We start from the raw sequence: 19,727 nt of genomic DNA, 5'->3' as shown, positions 1-19,727 counted from the left end.
AACTTTGTAGTGTATGCGATCCGCTGTACCTGCTCAAGGTTCTACATCGAGTCCACGATACGTGCACTCAATGTCAGATTCCGAGAGCACGTACATTCGGTGAAAACACAAAAAGGCTCACCAAGATTGATCCAACACTTTCTGGACAAACAGGGGGGAGACACTAGGGTTCTCACCTTCTTCGGACTAGAACGTGTTCACAACACAGAAGGTGTGGATCGACTGAAAGCCCTGCTTCAAGGTGAAGCTAAAAGGATTCTGAAAACCAACGCTCATGCAAGCTTGGACTCAATGATCACTTGGATCTGAGTCCATTCATTTAATGCCGTCTTTTTAATTCTGATATTTTTATAATATACTCATACTTTCCCATTAAGCTGCTAGAATCATGTATGTTTTTCACCAGGTATTTGTTTTTAATTCACTGTGGTGTAATCCCTGTTTTTATGTAATCTATGTAAATGTCTTTTTGCTCTGACGTAATTCAGGTAGGTGGATATAACCACCTGGACGTGAGAGCAAAGGCATGCTCTGAAGGAGTGCCTGGAGGAGGTGTGAAATAGCTGTTACCTTTGCCTGGTGTGCTGCGTCCATATCTGTCTGATTTTATTCCTGCACTATGCAATAAAGAATTTGAATTTTGCACAGTTCCTGGTGGCGAGTGCCTCCTGTATCCACTGTATCCATATCTCTACATGAATCAATGAATCAATGAATCTTGCTCTTTGGGATTGAGCACCCGGAATGGGACTTTACGCATATGTTGTAAACCCGATACTCTCGGCTATAACATGCCATGATAGTTACTGTGGAAGTGCTAAATCTGTGCTAAGCTGTGTCGGCTTATTCCTTCTTGTGTGACAAAAATAAAATTGGCCTAGTCCTTAAAGGGTTAAGTAGCTTTAGTTATCTCATGCATATCATGCATCAACCCAGGTGGAGTGCAACGTGATAGGAAAAATAATAGATCATAATTAGAGATGAGCAAATCAAATTTAACAAATCCGAATTTATGAATTTCAGGAAAAATTTGATTCGCAATGAATGCGAATATCGCAGCAATTCTATTGCGCGAATCACTTCATTAAACTCCATTTAGTGTGGTCCAGGCTCCAGGGCATCTAAAATGGGGGATCCACATGTGAGGACATGGGGCAAGGAATCCTGGGAAGGTGGGAACAAAGGTAGGCAGGATGACACTGAATGACATGCAGGATGCAGCTTATCAGCAGGCAGACACTTCATCCTTTCACTGCAGAAAAATATATGGGGACAGACAGCGCTGTGTGTTACACAGAAAAGCTTTTTCCTGCAGTGCTTCACCTCCTAGTCAAGTCAGTGTTCTGTTGCACAGAGGGACAGAGAGCAGTGTGTCTTTCACAGAAAAACATTCTTACTGCAGCGATTCACCTCCCAGTCACTGTCTACAGCATTCTATTACAGAGAGGGACAGATAGCTGAGTGTAGCACAGAAGAACAGCAGTGATTCAGCTCAAGCACCAATCCTGCCTAGAAGCACTGATAGGGAAGGGAGTGAGATTGAGAGAGAGAGTGAAATTTTGGGTGTAGTACACAGCGACTGTGTACTGCAGCACTGGGCTCTACTGCTGGTGTTGTGCACAAATACTTTTTTACGCGTACTGTGGTGCATTTTTCTGCCCTAATAAGTGCATACCACATACCAAAAATCTAAGTGTTGTACTATTTTGTACCTGTTAAACTCTACAAGGGCCTGGGTACTGTGAAAGGCCAGGCAAAAGTACTCACGGGCTGGTGTTGTACTCAAATACTTTTTTTAAGCGTACTGTAGCGCATAGTTCTCCCCTCTTAGGTGCATACCACATACCTACCGTACATCTAAGTGGTGTACTATTTTGTACCTGTTAAACTCTCAAGGGCCTAGATCAGTGTTTCCCAACCTTTTTTGGGCTCGGGGCACCCCTTCAAAGAAAAAAAATTTGCTGGGCACCCCTATCAAGGTTGACAAGCAAAAAAAAAAAAAAGGAAAAGCGCCACAATACACAAAATGCACAATATCTATTTATCTGTGGGTATGTAGATTAGATTAAAGTGCTGCTTTAGACAGCAACTCACAAATGACGTTTTGTCTAATCAGCGTCGTTCCCTTTTCTTCTCCATCTGGTCTGGGCCATCATGACAATTTCTTCCAGCCACAATTCTAAACCATTAAACCTGCAAAACAAAACTATTAGGCTACGCACTTTTTTCCATGGGTAACAGAGGGGTGTAGAAGAGTGTACATGGGTGATAGGGGTTTAGAAGAGTGTACATGGATGACAGGGGTGTAGAAGAGTGTACATGAGTGACAGAGGAGTGTAGAGGAGTGTACATGAGTAACAGAGGGGTGTAGAGGGGTGTAAATGTGTGACAGAGGGGCTTAGGGGGTGACACCCATCTGGGTACATGGCTGACAGATGGGTGTAGAATAGTGTACATGGGTGACATAGGGGTGTACATGGGTGACAGATGGGTGTAGGGGGTGACAGAGGGGTGTACATGGGTGACAGATGGGTGTAGAAGAGTGTACATGGGTGGCAGAGGGGTGTAGAGGAGCATACATGGGTGGCAGAGGGGTGTACATGGGTGACAGAGGGGCTTAGGGGGTGACACCCATCTGGGTACATGGGTGACAGATGGGTGTAGAAGAGTGTACATGGGTGACATAGGGGTGTACATGGGTGACAGATGGGTGTAGGGGGTGACAGAGGGGTGTACATGGGTGACAGATGGGTGTAGAAGAGTGTACATGGGTGGCAGAGGGGTGTAGAGGGGCATACATGGGTGGCAGATGGGTGTACATGGGTGACAGAGGGGTGTAGAAGAGTACATGGGTGACAGAGGGGAGTAGGGGGTGACAAAGGGGTGTACATGTGTGACAGATGGGTGTAGAAGAGTGTGCATGGGTGACAGAGGGGTGTAGGGGGTGACAGAGGGTTGTAGAGGAGTGTGCATGGGTGACAGAGGGGTGTAGGGGGTGACAGAGGGTTGTAGAGGAGTGTACATGGGTGAAAGGGGTGTAGGGGGTGACAGAGGGGTGTTCATGGGTGACAGAGGGGTGTACATGGGTGACAGAGGGGTGTAGAGGAGTGTACATGGGTGGCCGAGGGGTGTAGAGGAGTGAACATGGGTTGCAGGGGGGTGTACATGGGTGACAGATGGGTGTAGGGGGTGACAGAGGGGTGTACATGGGTGACAGATGGGTATAGAAGAGTGTACATGGATGACATAGGGGTGTACATGGGTGACAGATGGGTGTAGGGGTGATAGAGGGGTGTACATGGGTGACAAATGGGTGTAGAAGAGTGTACATGGGTGGCAGAGGGGTGTAGAGGAGTATACATGGGTGACAGAGGGGTGTAGAAGAGTACATGAGTGACAGAGGGGAGTAGGGGCTGACAAAGGGGTGTACATGTGTGACAGATTAGTGTAGAACAGTGTGCATGGGTGACAGAGGGGTGTAGGGGGTGACAGAGGGCTGTAGAGGAGTGTAAATGGGTGACAGAGGGGTGTAGGGGGTGACAGAGGGGTGTACATGGGTGACAAAGGGTTGTAGAGGACTGTTCATGGGTGACAGAGGGGTATAGAGGAGTGTACATGGGTGGCAGGGGGGTGTAGGGGGTAACAAGAGTGTAGAGGAGTGTACATGGGTGGCAGAGGGGTGTAGAGGAGTGTACATGGGTGGCAGAGGGGTGTACATGGGTGACAGAGGGTTGTAGAAGAGTGTACATGGGTGGCAGAGGGATGTAGAGGAGTATACATGGGTGACAGAGGGATGTACATAAGTGTAGAAGAGTGTACATGGGTGACAGGGGGCATAGGGGGTGACAGAGGGCTATAGAGGAGTGAACATGGGTGGCAGAGGGGTGTAGAGGAGCGTACATTGGTGACAGGGGGTGTAGGGGGTGACAGTGCGGTGTACATGGGTGACAGAGGGGTGTAGAGGAGTGTACATGGGTGACAGGGGGGTGTAGATGGGTGTAGAAGAGTGAACATGGGTGACGGGGCGCATAGGGGGTGACAGAAGGGTGGACAGGCGTGACAAGGTGGTAACAGATGAGTGGACAGGGGTGACAAAGGGACAGGGGGGTGAATAGGGGATGGACATGGGTGACCAGGATGTGGTCAGGGATGGACAGGCTGTGTGCGCAGTACGCCATGAGTCACAGGCGCGCAGGCTGGGGCTGGAAATTTTTTACAAATATTTCAAATTAAAAATTCACTGCAAAATCTCGGGCCACCCCAGTTGGGAATCACTGGCCTAGATACTGTGAAAGGACAGCCAAAAGTACACACCTGCTGCTGTTCTAGACAAATACTTTTTTAAGCGTAGTGAAGTGTATTGTACTCCCCTCATATACACACTAAGTATGTCTGGCAGAGAAGTGCCAGGACGTGCACAAAGGAGTGGCAGAGGCCTAAATTCATTAGGTGCAGGCAGAGGTCGCAGCAGACTAGGTGCGAGTGGCAGCAGGAGTTGCAGCGAGAGGCCTGAACTCCCGAAATCAGCTAGCGGTCGTGTCTCGACCAGCAACCCATCTGCCATCATCGATTGGTTAACACGGTCATCCACTTCATCACAAGTGACCTCTGATACCCCCAGTCAACAGTTGGTGGGTTCCTCAGACACAACACTCAGTTGGCTTGGTCCGGGAGCAGTCCCTGTTCTCCCATTGTCTCTGTCCTATGCTGTTCCCTCCCCTACAGAAGTGTCCTATGTTGTGGGTTCAGCTCCACTATTCAGTGAGGCCAATTTAATAGAGGGCAGTCAGCAGCTACTTCCCAGCCAAGAAGTGGAGGAAACATCCGCAGCTTCCTATGCTAGCCGGGCAAGTAGTGATGAGGAAAGTGACGTGGGAGGTGGTGTCGCCAGCATTGAGGGTCCTAAAGTAGACATGATGATGAAGCCGATCACAATTGGAAGGTGGGTGCAGAGGGGGCTTCATCATCATCAGGAGAAGAGGGTTGCAGGTTGCACGTGAGGCAGCAGCTGAGCTAGCAAGGTGGTAGTATGGTTGGCAGTCAGCATGGTGGCAGAAGTGGAAAGTCTGGAGCCAAACATGATCAGGGAAGACCACCTGTTTCGCGACAGCCTACCTTCCCAGGTTCCTGGGGACGGCGGCAGTAGCAGTCAATTAGTGTAGATTGTTGGTGGGAAAGTCAGCTACTCAGCGGTGTAGCAGTTTTTCATCAAGCATCCGGAGGTGGTTCACATAGCCACATGCAAGATGTGTCGGCAGAAGGTGAAGCATGGCCAGGGTCCCAATGTTGGCACCATGTCCCTGTGTCAACCTATGCTGTGCCACCATAAATCGGCCTGGGAGAACCATGGCTACAATGTGGTGCTGCATCCCCCAGTGGCCATCCGCTCCCTGTTTCAGCCAGCCAAGGCTCCACCATCTCAGCCGAAGGGAGCTGTGTGTCATACCCTTGTTCTGTTGCTCCAGAAACTCCTGCTCCTCCTACTTTGAGTCAGTCATTACGCCAGCAATCCATCAGTGAAGCCTTGTCCAACAGACAACAGTATGCGCCCACTCATCAACAGCGCAGATGCTGAATGTTCTCCTGTCCAAGTTGCTGGTGCTGCAGTCCCTCCCTTTTCAAGTGGTGGACTTTGCACCTTTCAGAGAACTGATGGCTTGTGCTGAACCGAGGTGGAGAGTCCCAAGCCATCATTTCTTTGTGAAGAAGGCAGTACCAGCCCTGCACAATTTTGTGGAAGAGAAGGTGGGCCAGTCCTTGAGCCTGTTGGTGTGTACCAAAGGGCAGGCAGCCCCAACTTCTGGAGCTGTAGCTACAGTCAGGGACAATACATGTCCTTTACGGCCCACTGGGTGAATGTGGTTGTTACGCCTAGCGCTCCGGGTCCCCGCTCCTCCCCGGAGCGCTCACGGCGTCTTTCTCCCTGCAGCTCCCCGGTCAGTCCCGCTGACCGGGAGCGCTGCTCTGTCATGGCCGTTGGGGATGCGATTCGCACAGCGGGACGCGCCCGCTCGCGAATCGCATCCCAGGTCACTTACCCGTTCCCGTCCCCTGCTGTCATGTGCTGGCGCGCGCGGCTCCGCTCTCTAGGGCGCGCGCGCGCCAGCTCCCTGAGACTTAAAGGGCCAGTGCACCAATGATTGGTGCCTGGCCCAATTAGCTTAATTAGCTTCCACCTGGTCCCTGACTATATCTATCCTCCTCCCATGCACTTCCTTGCCGGATCTTGTTGCCCTTGTGCCTAGTGAAAGCGTTTTGTGTGTTTAAAGCCTGTGTACCAGAACTTCTGCTATCTCCCCTGACTACGAACCTTGCCGCCTGCCCCCGACCTTCTGCTACGTCCGACTTTGCTTCTGCCTACTCCCTTGTACCTCGCCTATCTTCAGCAGCCAGAGAGGTGAGCCGTTGCTAGTGGATACGACCTGGTCACTACCGCCGCAGCAAGACCATCCCGCTTTGCGGCGGGCTCTGGTGAAAACCAGTAGTGTCTTAGAACCGGTCCACTAGCACGGTCCTCGCTATCCCTCTCTGGCACAGAGGATCCACCTCCTGCCAGCCGGCATCGTGACAGTAGATCCGGCCATGGATCCTGCTGAAGTTCCTCTGCCAGTTGTCGCTGACCTCCCTACGCTGGTCGCCCAGCAAGCTCGTCAGATCGCCCAACAAGATCACCAGCTGTCGTACTTGACCACCATGACACAGCAACTCCAGTCACAACTACAGCAAGTACAGTCACAGCTACAGCAGCAACAACCATCTCCTCCGCCAGCTCCTGCACCCCTTCCGCAGCGAATGGCCACTCCTAGCCTCCGCCTGTCCTTGCCGGACAAATTTAATGGGGACTCTAAGTTTTGCCGTGGCTTTCTTTCGCAATGTTCCCTGCACATGGAGATGATGTCGGACCAGTTTCCTACTGAAAGGTCTAAGGTGGCTTTCGTAGTCAGCCTTCTGTCTGGAAAAGCTCTGTCATGGGCCACACCGCTCTGGGACCGCAATGACCCCGTCACTGCCTCTGTACACTCCTTCTTCTCGGAAATTCGAAGTGTCTTTGAGGAACCTGCCCGAGCCTCTTCTGCTGAGACTGCCCTGCTGAACCTGGTCCAGGGTAATTCCTCCGTTGGCGAGTACGCCATACAATTCCGTACTCTTGCCTCTGAACTATCCTGGAATAATGAGGCTCTCTGCGCGACCTTTAAAAAAGGCCTATCCAGCAACATTAAAGATGTTCTGGCCGCACGAGAGACTCCTGCTAACCTGCATGAACTCATTCATTAGCCACTCGCATTGACATGCGTTTTTCTGAGAGGCATCAAGAGCTCCGCCAGGAAAAAGACTTAGATCTCTGGACACCTCTCCCACAGTCTCCACTGCAATCTGCGCCTAGGCCTCCCGCCGAGGAGGCCATGCAAGTGGATCGGTCTCGCCTGACCCTGGAAGAGAGGAATCGCCGTAAGGAAGAGAATCTTTGTCTGTACTGTGCCAGTACTGAACATTTTTTGGTGGATTGCCCAATCCGTCCTCCACGTCTGGGAAACGCACGCTCGCACCCAGCTCTCGTGGGTGTGGCGTCTCTTGATGCTAAGTCGGCTTCTCCACGTCTCACGGTGCCTGTTCGGATTTCTACTTCAGCCAGCTCTTCCCTCTCAGCCGTGGCCTGCCTGGACTCTGGAGCTTCTGGGAATTTTATTCGGGAGTCCTTAGTGAATAAATTCCGCATTCCGGTGACCCGTCTTGTCAAGCCACTCCACGTTTCCGCGGTCAATGGAGCCAGGTTGGATTGCACCGTGCGTTTCCGCACGGAGCCCCTCCTAATGTGCATCGGACCTCATCACGAGGAAATTGTATTTTTGGTCCCCCTAAGGTCATTAAGGACTCTGCCTGCCACAGGAAATGCCTCTCCCCCCCTCCCAGTCCCATTAGGCAAGCCCCTGTGTCCCCGCATGGCCCTCGTCCTGGTGTCACACTGCCCCGTGCCAGGTCTCGCCCTCTGCCCTCTCTCCCCATTCCTACTCCTGCTGTTCTGCCTGCCGTTGAGGAATCCCTCCATCCTTTCCCGGTGTCCTCATCCCAGGGGAGGCAGTTACCGGATAAAGAGAAGGGGAGACCTAAGGGGGGGGGTACTGTTACGCCTAGCGCTCCGGGTCCCCGCTCCTCCCCGGAGCGCTCACGGCGTCTTTCTCCCTGCCGCTCCCCGGTCAGTCCCGCTGACCGGGAGCGCTGCTCTGTCATGGCCGTTGGGGATGCGATTCGCACAGCGGGACGCGCCCGCTCGCGAATCGCATCCCAGGTCACTTACCCGTTCCCGTCCCCTGCTGTCATGTGCTGGCGCGCGCGGCTCCGCTCTCTAGGGCGTGCGCGCGCCAGCTCCCTGAGACTTAAAGGGCCAGTGCACCAATGATTGGTGCCTGGCCCAATTAGCTTAATTAGCTTCCACCTGGTCCCTGACTATATCTATCCTCCTCCCATGCACTTCCTTGCCGGATCTTGTTGCCCTTGTGCCTAGTGAAAGCGTTTTGTGTGTTTAAAGCCTGTGTACCAGAACTTCTGCTATCTCCCCTGACTACGAACCTTGCCGCCTGCCCCCGACCTTCTGCTACGTCCGACTTTGCTTCTGCCTACTCCCTTGTACCTCGCCTATCTTCAGCAGCCAGAGAGGTGAGCCGTTGCTAGTGGATACGACCTGGTCACTACCGCCGCAGCAAGACCATCCCGCTTTGCGGCGGGCTCTGGTGAAAACCAGTAGTGTCTTAGAACCGGTCCACTAGCACGGTCCTCGCTATCCCTCTCTGGCACAGAGGATCCACCTCCTGCCAGCCGGCATCGTGACAGTGGTTCCTGCACAGCTACAACACCAACTTGGACAGGTCACACCGCTTCCTCCTCCATGCTTCCAGGCCATTGGTCCTGTGACAGTGTGCGACTCCGCCTCCTCATCCTCCACCGTGTCCTCAGCCTCCACTGAACGGACAAGTCTCAGTGCCCCTCCAGCATACCATGTGTGCAGGGCACGGCGGTTTCACACTGTTCTTCACATGGTTTGCTTTGGCGAACGTAGTCACATAGGGGTGGAATTGCTAAAAGTCATTCATAAAGAAATCGGAGCATGGCTTGCATAACGAAAACTGGAAATGGGTACCATGGTGACTGACAATGGGAAGAACATCTTGTCTGCGCTGCAGAAGCCTGAGACATGTGCCCTGGATGGCACACTTGTTCAATCTGGTTGTCAAGTGGTTCCTGAAGTGTTCCCCCCATTTGAAAGACATCCTAACAATGGGAAGGAAACTTTACATGCACTTTAGCCACTCGTACACCGCAAAGCATACCCTCCTTGAGCTGCAGCGTCAGAACGGTATCCCCCAACATAGTCTGATTTGCGACATTGCCGCACATTGGAATTCCACCCTCCATATGTTGGACCGATTATACAAACAGAGAAAAGCCATCACAGATTTCTTGATGATCCAAGTCGATCGGGGGACTCCCCTGTGTAACTTCAGTGTCAACCAGTGGCAGCTCATACGTGACACCTGCTGTTTGCTCAGAGCCTTTGAGGAAGCCCCATTATTAGTAAGTCGCCAGGATTACGGGATGAACGACATCATTCCACTGCTTCATTTCCTCTCTGCTCACCTTCCACTGCCATGGCTGCTGGGGAGGGGTGGCAGGAGCAGTACCAGCTCCATCAGCAGAAACCTGAGTCTACAGTCGCTGATGAGTAGCTTTCCTCACCTGCATAGTGAAGTAACTCATCAGCAGCAGGTAGACCTGGAGCAGTACCTGAACCAGCAGGTGGTGGCATACCTTGACATGCCAATGCCAACACACCTTGAAGATCCGATGGACTTCTGGGCAGCCAAACTTGATTTGTGGCAGCAACTAGCAGAGTTTGCCCTGGAAAAGCTGTCCTGCCTAACCAGTAGTGTGCCATCAGAGAGGGTGTTTAGTGGGGCGGCCATAGTCACCCCAAGGAGAACTAGTCTGTCCACAAAAAATGTGGAGAAACTGACCTTTGTGAAGATGAATCCGGCTTGGATCAGCCAGGATTTCCACCCACCAATGCCTGATGCATCAGAGTAAATTGGCCGTGGTGCCACACCAACACTTCACAAATATGGATAGTGCAAAACAGATTTAAGGCGCTGCTCCCCAGTTACAAACATTCCTCCACATCAGACCTTTTTTCACCCACATTCATTACCAGGTACTGGTATTGCCAGCCACTGCACCCCTCTGTCACCGGGTCACTTTCAGGACTCCTGATGCTGCTGCCACCTCCAGGCTGTCTCTTTCTGCCACCATATGGTCTCCTTATGCTGCCGCCAACTCCAGGTTGTGCCATTCAGCCACTATATGGTCTCCTCATACTGCAACCACCTCCATGCTGTGTCATTCAGTCACTATGTGGTCTCCTCTTGCTGCCGCCAACTCCAGGCTGTGCCATTCAGCCAATATGGGGTCTCCTCATGCCGCTGCCAGCTCCAGGCTGTGTCATTTAGCCATTATATGGTCTCCTCTTGCGGCCTCCAACTCCAGGTTGTGCCATTTAGCCACTAAATTGTCTCCTCATACTGCCGCCACCTCCATGATGTGTCATTCAGCCACTATGTGGTCTCCTCATGCTGCAGCCAGCTCCAGGCTGTGTCTGTCAGGATCCGGATACTGTGAGGATACTGGTGGTGGATCCTCTGTGTCAGTGGGGTGATGACGTGGGCCGTACCAGAGGAACGGAGTCTAAGGGGTTACTGGTTTTCACCAGAGCCCGCCGCAAAGCAGGATGGACTTGCAGCGGCAGGTAACCCCCAGGTCGTTCCACCCGATAGGCAAGAGCAAGGTCAGACGTAGCAGAAGGTCAGGGCAGGCAGCAAGGATTGTAGTCAGGGGCAACGGCAGAGGGTCTGGAACACTGGCTTGGGACATACAAGGAACGTTTTCACTTGCACAAGGGCAACAAGATCCGGCAATGGTGGGAAGGGGAAGTGAGGTTTTATACAGAGGGCACAGGTGTGAGCACTGATTGAGCCAGGCGCCAATCAGTGGCGCACTGGCCCTTTAAATCGCAGAGAGCCGGAGCGCGCGCGCCCTAGGGAGCGCCGGGACTGAGCCGACGGGGGACAGGACAGGTGAGGTGACTGGGACGCGAGCCGCGAGCGGGCGTGTCCCGCTACGCGGGTCGCGTCCCCGCCGGTGACATTAATGCAGCGCTCTCGGTCAGCGGGTCTGACCGGGGCGCTGCGAGAAGGTGAACGCCGCGAGCGCTCCGGGGAGGAGCGGGGATCCGGAGCGCTTTGCGTAACGGTGTCATTCAGCCACTATATGGTCTCTTGACGCCGTCACCTCCACGTTGTGTCAGTCAGCCACTATATGGTCTCCTCATGCTTCTGCCACCTCCAGGCTGTGTTATTCAGCCACTAAATGTTCTCCTCATGCTGCCGCCAACTCCAGGCTGTGCCATTCAGCCACTATATGTTCTCCTCATGCTGTTGCCACCTCCAAGCTGTGACATTCAGCCACTATATGTTCTCCTCATACTGCCGCCACCTCCACGCTGTGTAATTCAGCCAATATGTGGTCACCTCATGCTGCCGCCAGCTTCAGGCTGTGTCATTCAGCCATTATATGGTCTCCTCATGCTGCTGGGACATTACCTAAAAAATTTTATGGTAGTACTGGCTACCATAAATCTTCCATTTAAATTTGAAAATTCATCTTTTTATCTTAGGGATTGTGAGGCCCTATGGTCTATTCATGCTGCTGGGACATTACCTAAACATTTTTATGGTAGCACTAGCTACCATAAATCTTCAATTTAAATTTAGAAAATTCATCTGTTAGGATACGTTCACACGTACGCAGATTTGATGCGCAGGATTTGCTGCACAGGATTTTCTGTTGCAGATTTTAATGTAAACTGAATGATTGACTGAGCACAGCTTCTAATCGGTAGTTACAAATCCTGCACATCAAATCTGCGCAGAATCCTGTATGTGTGAATGTACCCTTAAGCTTAGGGATTGTGAGGCCCTATGGTCTCCTCATGCTGCTGGGACATTACCTAAACATTTTTATAGCATTAGCTACCGTAAATCTTCAATTCAAATTTCAAAATTCATCTTTTAATCTTAGGGATTGTGAGGCCCTTTGGTTTCCTCATGCTGCCATCAACTCCAGGCTGTGTCATTCAGCCACGACATAGTCTCCTCTTGCTGACGTTAATTCCAGGCTGTGTCATTCTGCCAGATTATGGTCTCCTCGTGCTGCTGCCACCTCTAGGCTCTGTCATTGTGCCGCCATGTGACTCCTTGTTAGATTGGGTTTTTGTGATCATACAGTATTAGTTCAAAGTAAACGCCAGGACATTAAACTTTGGAATCTAATATAAATTTTAAATTTTAAAAAGATCGATGTAATCTTCTCAAGACTGAGGCCCTATGGTCATCAACGTCATATTACCTGTGCAATTATCACAAGAATCCAATGAAACATCTTGGAGCGATAACAATGAACCATGACTGATTTAATGAAACATTCGCACTTTCACAGTCAGGGGTGTGCTGAGAAGCAGGGGCTGGAACAGGTGGTATCTCGCCTGGTGGAGGACCGCCAGCGCGATGCTCACCAGAATGGATAATCAAAAAATTTAAATAAATTCAAATTAAATAAAAATTACTTAAAAAATCTGCCACATCCAGACGCTCTGCGGCAGTGATTCTAATAGCGATGCCTGTAATCTGCATGTCATACTGAGTAACAGTATTATTTCACTAACACTGCACACTCCCTGTGTGTGCTAGGACAAGGAAAAGTGTTCTACACCCCTTCTGAGCCTCTATGTAGATCAGAAATAGACGTTTTTAATAGCAATTTGCTGCAAATAAATTTGGACCGAACCAAATTTTTTGGGAAAATTTGGCGAATCGGCCGAATCAAATTTTTCAAAAATTCACTCATCTCTAATCATAACAATATAATATGAAAAATGAAAATGAGAAAAATTAGATTTTTCTTGGTGCTGTCTTGATTATTTATTAATCATAGAATAAACTTCATGATTAAACATGAGCATATAATAAACAAACACTAGCTCTTAGTCGTACAAAACTGGGGTCATATGACCTTTAGAGACAATAAATGGTGAGAAATAAAGAGTGAGTAAAGATATTACTCATATTCATAAGCGCCGGTCACCTGAGTGCTCATTAGGCATGAGCGCTCACGTGAACAGTGCTTATGAATATTTAAATCCAACCGGCGGGCTCGCCTCAAACCGCAAGGCAGCGCTGGAAGAGGGGGACCCTCGGGGGATCGGGGCTTTGGACAGCAGGTAGGTATAGCAGTCCAAGACCCCGCATCGGTCTCCTGTTCACCGGCACTATAACCCGGTGTATCATGTTATCGTGCTGGTAAACGGGTGACCGTTTTTCTTTAAGGGCTTAAGGAATTTCTGTTTTTGCATTTTAGTTTTTTCTTCCTCCCCTTCAAATAATCATAACGCTTTCAATTGTGCACCTACAGACCCATTTAAGGTCATTTTTTTTGCGTCACCAAGTGTACTTTGTAACAACATCACTAATTTTATAACATAATCTGCAGTGAAACTAAAATAAATTTATTTCACTGTTTCTACGCAGTGCACTTTTCGGTAAAATTGACAACTTATCTTTATTCCTTAGGTCCATATGATTAATATAGGTTTTATTTTATTTTACTACTTAAATAAAATTATAACTACATGCATTAAAATAATTATGTTTAAAATTGTCATCTTCTGACCCCTATAACTTTTTATTTTTCCACATATGCGGCTATATGAAGGCTCATTGCGCCGTGGTCTGTAGTTTTTATCAGTACCATTTTTGTTTTGATGAGACATTTTGATCGCTTTATCTTTTTTTTTTCTTTTATAGTATATGACCGTGCAGTTTAGCTAACCTTATTTTTTAATAGTTTGGACATTTACACAGGTTTACACACGCAGAGGTACCACATATGATTGTTTTTTTTACATTAATTTGTTTAAAAAATAGGAAAAGAGGGAGGATTCAAACTTTTATTATGAAGTGGTTAATACTTTATTTATTTTTTAGCCTCCATAGGGGCTATACCATGCAATCTTTTGATTGCATATACTGTTCTCCTCGTCCTCTCAGATGATGGGGACACCGCGATGGACCAGATCAGCTCCACTGAGCTGCCGGGATAATTTTTTACTTTAGTTTTAGATGCCGTGATTGGTCCTGGCTGCTGATAGTTGCTGCAGTTGGGACCCATGGGGTTTGAAACGTGCTCAGCTTGTGAGCATACTTCAAACCCCGTTAACAGGACCAGGGGGTAAAGGTATTAGGACCAAGGGCGTACCCATATGCCCTGCGTCCTGAACAAGTTGTTACTGTTCACTTAGCGTTACACTACAAGATGATTGGTTGATTTATAAGCATTATATATGTAGTAAGCCTATGGGTTCCACTAGGATGATTGTGAGTCCCTGTGGGTACTCCCTATGTATATGGATCTACTGACTAAAATAGGTTATTGGGGAAATGATAGAAGTGTGCAATATGAGTGAGTATAAGGGGTAACTGCAAAATATGAACAGTTCTCTTACTAGAGAAAACAAGGTACAGTAAGGCCAGGTTCACATAGCTGAAAATATGCTGGATGTCCGCCCGTGTTTTCATTCACATTCCACACATTTAAATAATCTGGTGGGAGCTAGGACCGCTCAGAAAAGCGCTGTCTCATAGACAGCAGTGCATTTTCGAGCAGAATCAGGAGAAAGAATAGACACTTCTATTTTTTCTTCAGGAAGCGGGAATTTGGATTTCCGCTGCAGAAACCTCTCTGCTCTGCTGACCTCTGTTGTCCATTTTAGGAACTGTCCAGAGCAGCATTAGTCACTATGGGGATTTTCTCCTGCTCTGGACAGTTCCTAAAATGGACAGGAGAGGTCAGCAGAGAGCACTGTGGTCATGACATCAGAGAAATCTAAAAAGTAATGCATTTCCTCTGTAGTATATAGCCCCTAAAAAGTACTGGAAGGATTAAGATTTTTTTATAGAATTAATTTACCAATCTGTTTAACTTTATGGCACCAGTTGATTTAAAAAAAAGTTTTCCACAGGAGTACCCATTTTAACTTGATTCTTTTTATTACTGAAATTCCTAGCTGTGGGGTACAGATCTGCAATACTTGTGATGTGATAGCCACGATGCTCCAAGCTTGGCTCGAAGCCTACTTATGTCCTAGTTTAGGAGTTGTGAGACTCTTCCTTAACTTCTCTTCATAGATTAATACTTCTTTTTACTCCTCTCCCTACTGCAACTTACATCTACTCTGAAAAATGTCCTAAGTTACAATCCTCTGACTTTCTCTCTATAGTCAGGTTGTGCGAGAGAAAATTCGACTTTCCTTTCAGAAGGTCCTTACAGTGTTGTTTGTGAATTAAATAAAAATTACATCTCCACCTTCCGTAACTCCCAAGTGATACTCTATTAATACTCTAGTGATAAGTGATACTCTATTGATGGATTTGTTGTTAGCACTACCAATTCTACTACCATTGGCTCATTTATGGCACAAATGAAATATAAGCTAATTAAAGATCATGTCATTATAACAAATATACATTTTACTATGATTATGTTTTTAATAGCACCACCAAATTATGCCGATATCGTGTCAGAAGAAGAGCTTTCTTGGACAGCCCCTATAGCCACTGACCAAAGTGATTTAATTGAAGGACTTAACTTTCCACCATTTACTGTAATCCAGGAGTTCAGGTTCCAACCTCCACCACTGTATTCTGAGGTAAAATTGACTATGCTAAAGAAAAAAGTTAATGTGAAAATATGGAAATCGCCAGTTAGTTTCTTAAAGTGAATAACTAAAATAAAGTGTACCTATAATAACTTTCTCCTTCCCGATCTTTAGATCTGGCATGGAAAAATGCAAATCCACGCTGCACAGCTCAGTTCTGAAAACTGTAAAACACCCAGTGGGTTTCATAAATGGGCCCATTTCAAAATATTGAGAATTATTTTTTTCTGGGGGTCATACATTACCTTGGCAACCTGACTTGTATCTCTCCATAAACTGATCCAAAGATCATACAAGCACAGTATATTGCAATGTGTAACATTAGACTATATTTAAGCTATTTTATCAGATATAACACATTGTATAGTGAATAGTTTCTCAATAGTATGCATAAAAATATATCAAGTACTTCTTTCATATTTTGCTTACACAGGTAGATCCCCATCCCAACAACGACTCAACAGAACAGAGAACTGCCTCATTCATCCTGGAGGAATGAAACCATACTTCTAAATCCTGTAATATCAATAAAGAGTTTACATTTAATGTGATGCATCATCCCAAGAACAAGGAACATGCTTTTTATACAACATGTATTAGATGTTCCCTCCAAAATTGTCAAAGTTCCTTGTTCCACAAGTGCTTGATCATCTTAATTAGGTCTATAAAAAAAAAAAAAAATCAATGCAAGTTGGTTACATAAGTGCGACAGAATGGGTAGCCACTCCAGAAATCCTATTCATAGACCTCTAACTATGTTAAAGTTGATTTACAGGTAGCAGTAGAAAAGGTGCTGTATTGGGTAGTAGCAGATGCTGTGCCTATCAGGGAAAGTATAGCATACAGCATCTGACCTGCTATAAGGGAAAAAGTGTAACATGTCTACAGTCTTTTGGGATTTATTGCATTGTTTTTTGTTTCGTTTTGGTACTTTTTTTTGTTTCTGTACATTTTTACCTGTTGTCACTGTTGTTAATGAGTTAAAGTGAAGTGCCATCTTTAGCCAAGTATTGGCAAAATAGTCAACAAAATGTATAACTGGATTTAGAAAATGTTCTTTAAGCAGCCAGTGTAAATGTAAATGCTGTAGACCAGGCTTTTACTGGCCTTGCACTAGAGTTTGACAAGTGTATGTAAATCAGTAAGAGTGTGCACAAACTATTATATAATCCTGCTACAAGCCACACAGGCCTCATTTGTCCATATGAAAATATGGCTGTGTCCATTGCCTTTTTTGTTTTTACATTTAAGTTTTAGAAAATTCAGTATTTTGAAGTTGATTCAAACTTGGCACCATTACTTACTAATTGTTTTGCAAATACTGGACAGGTTGCCATCTAGAGACCTCCTTTCTCATCAGCTACAGAGTCTCTTGCATACTCTGCTGTGCATGGTGCCGCTCAACCAGCTGCCTCTAAGCTTCTTCTACATAGGCAGAGAAAAGGATTTATTAGACTGGTTTGGTTCGTCCATGTAGGCAGAGGGAACTGGATAATGATGGCTGCTGGTGGCCCCCTGAAGATGCATAAACTAGTGTAAATCTCAGGGGGTCACTGCTGTGTCATGTGACAGAGGGACACCAGCTGAAGGCATGGATTTTCAAGTATAAAGAGACAATATAATGAGGTTAATTTTGCACTATATATATATATATATATATATATATATATATATATTTGTATAACATGCATATAAAAAATATCACTGGAGTGCTTCTTTAATTTTAGCCATAGATTGTAAAGAAAAAAAACACTCAGACTGAGTTAATAGCCCCTGCAGCTGGGTTCACTAATACATGTATACCTAATTAAAGTATTAAAGAGCAAAAATATCTGGATGTATTAAAGTTGATGTGTTAAAGGCATCAGATATTTGAGTTAGTATAAACTGGCCTCTCCAGGGTGTTCAAACAAGCCATGGTGAAAAATAATGCCAAAAAATGGAAACGTGGAAAAAAAACCTATAAAAGTAAAATCCAAAGATGATTATGGACTGAAGAGCCATTGCTACCTATAGTAAGGAGAACTTTGCTTTACTTTACCTATGTAAATTGTCATGGAATCAAAGATATTATTTTTCTTTGTAAAGGTACAACACACTGAGATGTTTTAGATTTTCAGTTACAGATATCTGATCAGTGCCAATGGCTTATGATATACAGTATATATATATATATATATATATATATATATATATATATATTACAGAAAATCAGCAGTTTCTAGTTTTCAAAATTTACCAATATATTTTACTTTGCTTAATGAAATTGGTCTATGTTTTTGTTTTTTGTAACCAAAACGTTGGTCAGAGCCTTCAGTTTCTTACATACTACTGATTTAGTCAATGGTCTAGGTTCCTAAAAAGATTATTAAAGGGAATCGGACCGCTCTTTATCATGCTCACACCTCCTACATGCTGTTGACTCTTTGCAAAGGTATAAAAGTATATATGATTTCTAAGCTCGGGCATGGTAGATGCCTGACTGAGCTGCAGCATGCACACCTCCTCCCTCCACCACCCCTTCCTGCTCTGCACGACTGACGTACAGGGTTTGCCTTACAACATTAACCCTTATTCATGAGACCTGCAGAAGCAGAGAGGGGTGGGGAGGGAGGAGATATGCATGCTGCAGCTCAGCACAGCCTCTACGAATCTTGAGCTGAAAAAGAAAACCTAATTTATAACTTTGCAAACCTACTAAGAGCCAAGTATATTTTTTGTCTCCTTATCAGCTACCTACCCATGTCTACAGCTCTAAACATGATATCAAGCTTCCAGATTCCCTTTTTTAAGTGTTGATGAGGATGTGTACATATATTATTACTTATTGCTGCTTTGGTGGACATTTGAGTCCATACACATGACTAGCCAAACTGGAGGTGGTTTGTACTTTCATGTCTGCGACGTTTCTGTCAAGAATCCACTATAATGTGTCTGTCAGATATGTCATCAAGCTTTGTGTCTTATTATAGTCTGTGCTAAATATGAGTGTTTTTGTCTTCTATATTTATGAAATATCACAGTCAGTAGATCTATAGTAATTCATATACTGACAGCCCATTTCATATAAGAATGTAGGCCTGTCTATGGAAATTGAATGGTTGTTAAAGAAGGTGGAATGTTGAAATATGGAAAAATATTGGTGTCTAAGTTTTAACCACAAGTTTAATATAAGTCATTGGTATGTTACTGAATGTAGAGAAAGTTGTCTGGTACAGTGTTTATTGAGCACCACCTAGTTGCTGAAATACATGAAGCTATTATACTAGTAGTGGTGCAATTGGATATGGCATACATTTGTGAAGCTAACTTATGCTATGTATGATAGGCTGTAGACTGTTCACTCATAACCCTGTGACATTTTTGTAGATGTAATTAAACTTTTCATACTATTGGCCAATACATGCCTGTATATTCAGTAATATGTCCCAGTGCGGTTGAGATAGGATGCTATATTGGTTGTTTGAACAAGCTGGAATAGTATGTGAAGAGACCATTTATGGGTTCATTTTGGGTAGAAAACACAAGCTAGTGTCTAATATGTGGATGAACAGGGGATCATTTTTAAAGGGTACCCCTCATCAAATAAACTTTTGATATATTTTAGATTAATGAATGTTGGATAACTTTCCAATAGCATGTTAATGAAAAATATGCTTCTTTCTATTGTATTTTTCCCGATCAGTCCTGTCAGCAAGCATTTCTGACTCATGCTGGAGTTCTAAACACTCAGAGCTGCCAGCCTGCTTTGTTCACAGCCAAACAGGCTGTGAACAAAGCAGGCTGGCAGCTCTGAGTGTTCTCCTTTGTGAACAAAGCAGACTGGCAGCTCGTAGTGCTTGCTGCCAGGACTGGTAGGGAGACCCCTAGTGGTCATTTCTTCAAAGTGGAAAATGAAATAGAAAGAAGC

The 19,727-nt window shown here is 46.4% G+C and overlaps 1 protein-coding gene across 1 annotated transcript in view; it reads left to right on the top strand.

The window, feature by feature from the left end:
• The window catches only part of ARRDC4 (arrestin domain containing 4), a 94,515-nt gene extending 77,090 nt beyond the window's left edge, over positions 1-17,425 (top strand). Inside the window, exons 7-8 of the mRNA XM_056571846.1 lie at positions 15,654-15,808; positions 16,251-17,425. Of these exons, the coding sequence (XP_056427821.1) occupies positions 15,654-15,808; positions 16,251-16,316 (221 nt within the window). The 3' untranslated portion in view covers positions 16,317-17,425. The remainder of the gene's footprint in view (positions 1-15,653; positions 15,809-16,250) is intronic.
• The last annotated feature ends 2,302 nt before the right edge of the window (positions 17,426-19,727 follow it).

This window comes from Hyla sarda, chromosome 4 (assembly GCF_029499605.1).
Source record: "Hyla sarda isolate aHylSar1 chromosome 4, aHylSar1.hap1, whole genome shotgun sequence".
NCBI classification, from domain to species: domain Eukaryota; kingdom Metazoa; phylum Chordata; class Amphibia; order Anura; family Hylidae; genus Hyla; species Hyla sarda.
Note: the sequence above shows the minus strand (reverse complement) of the source record. Positions and strands in the feature narration are given on the sequence as shown.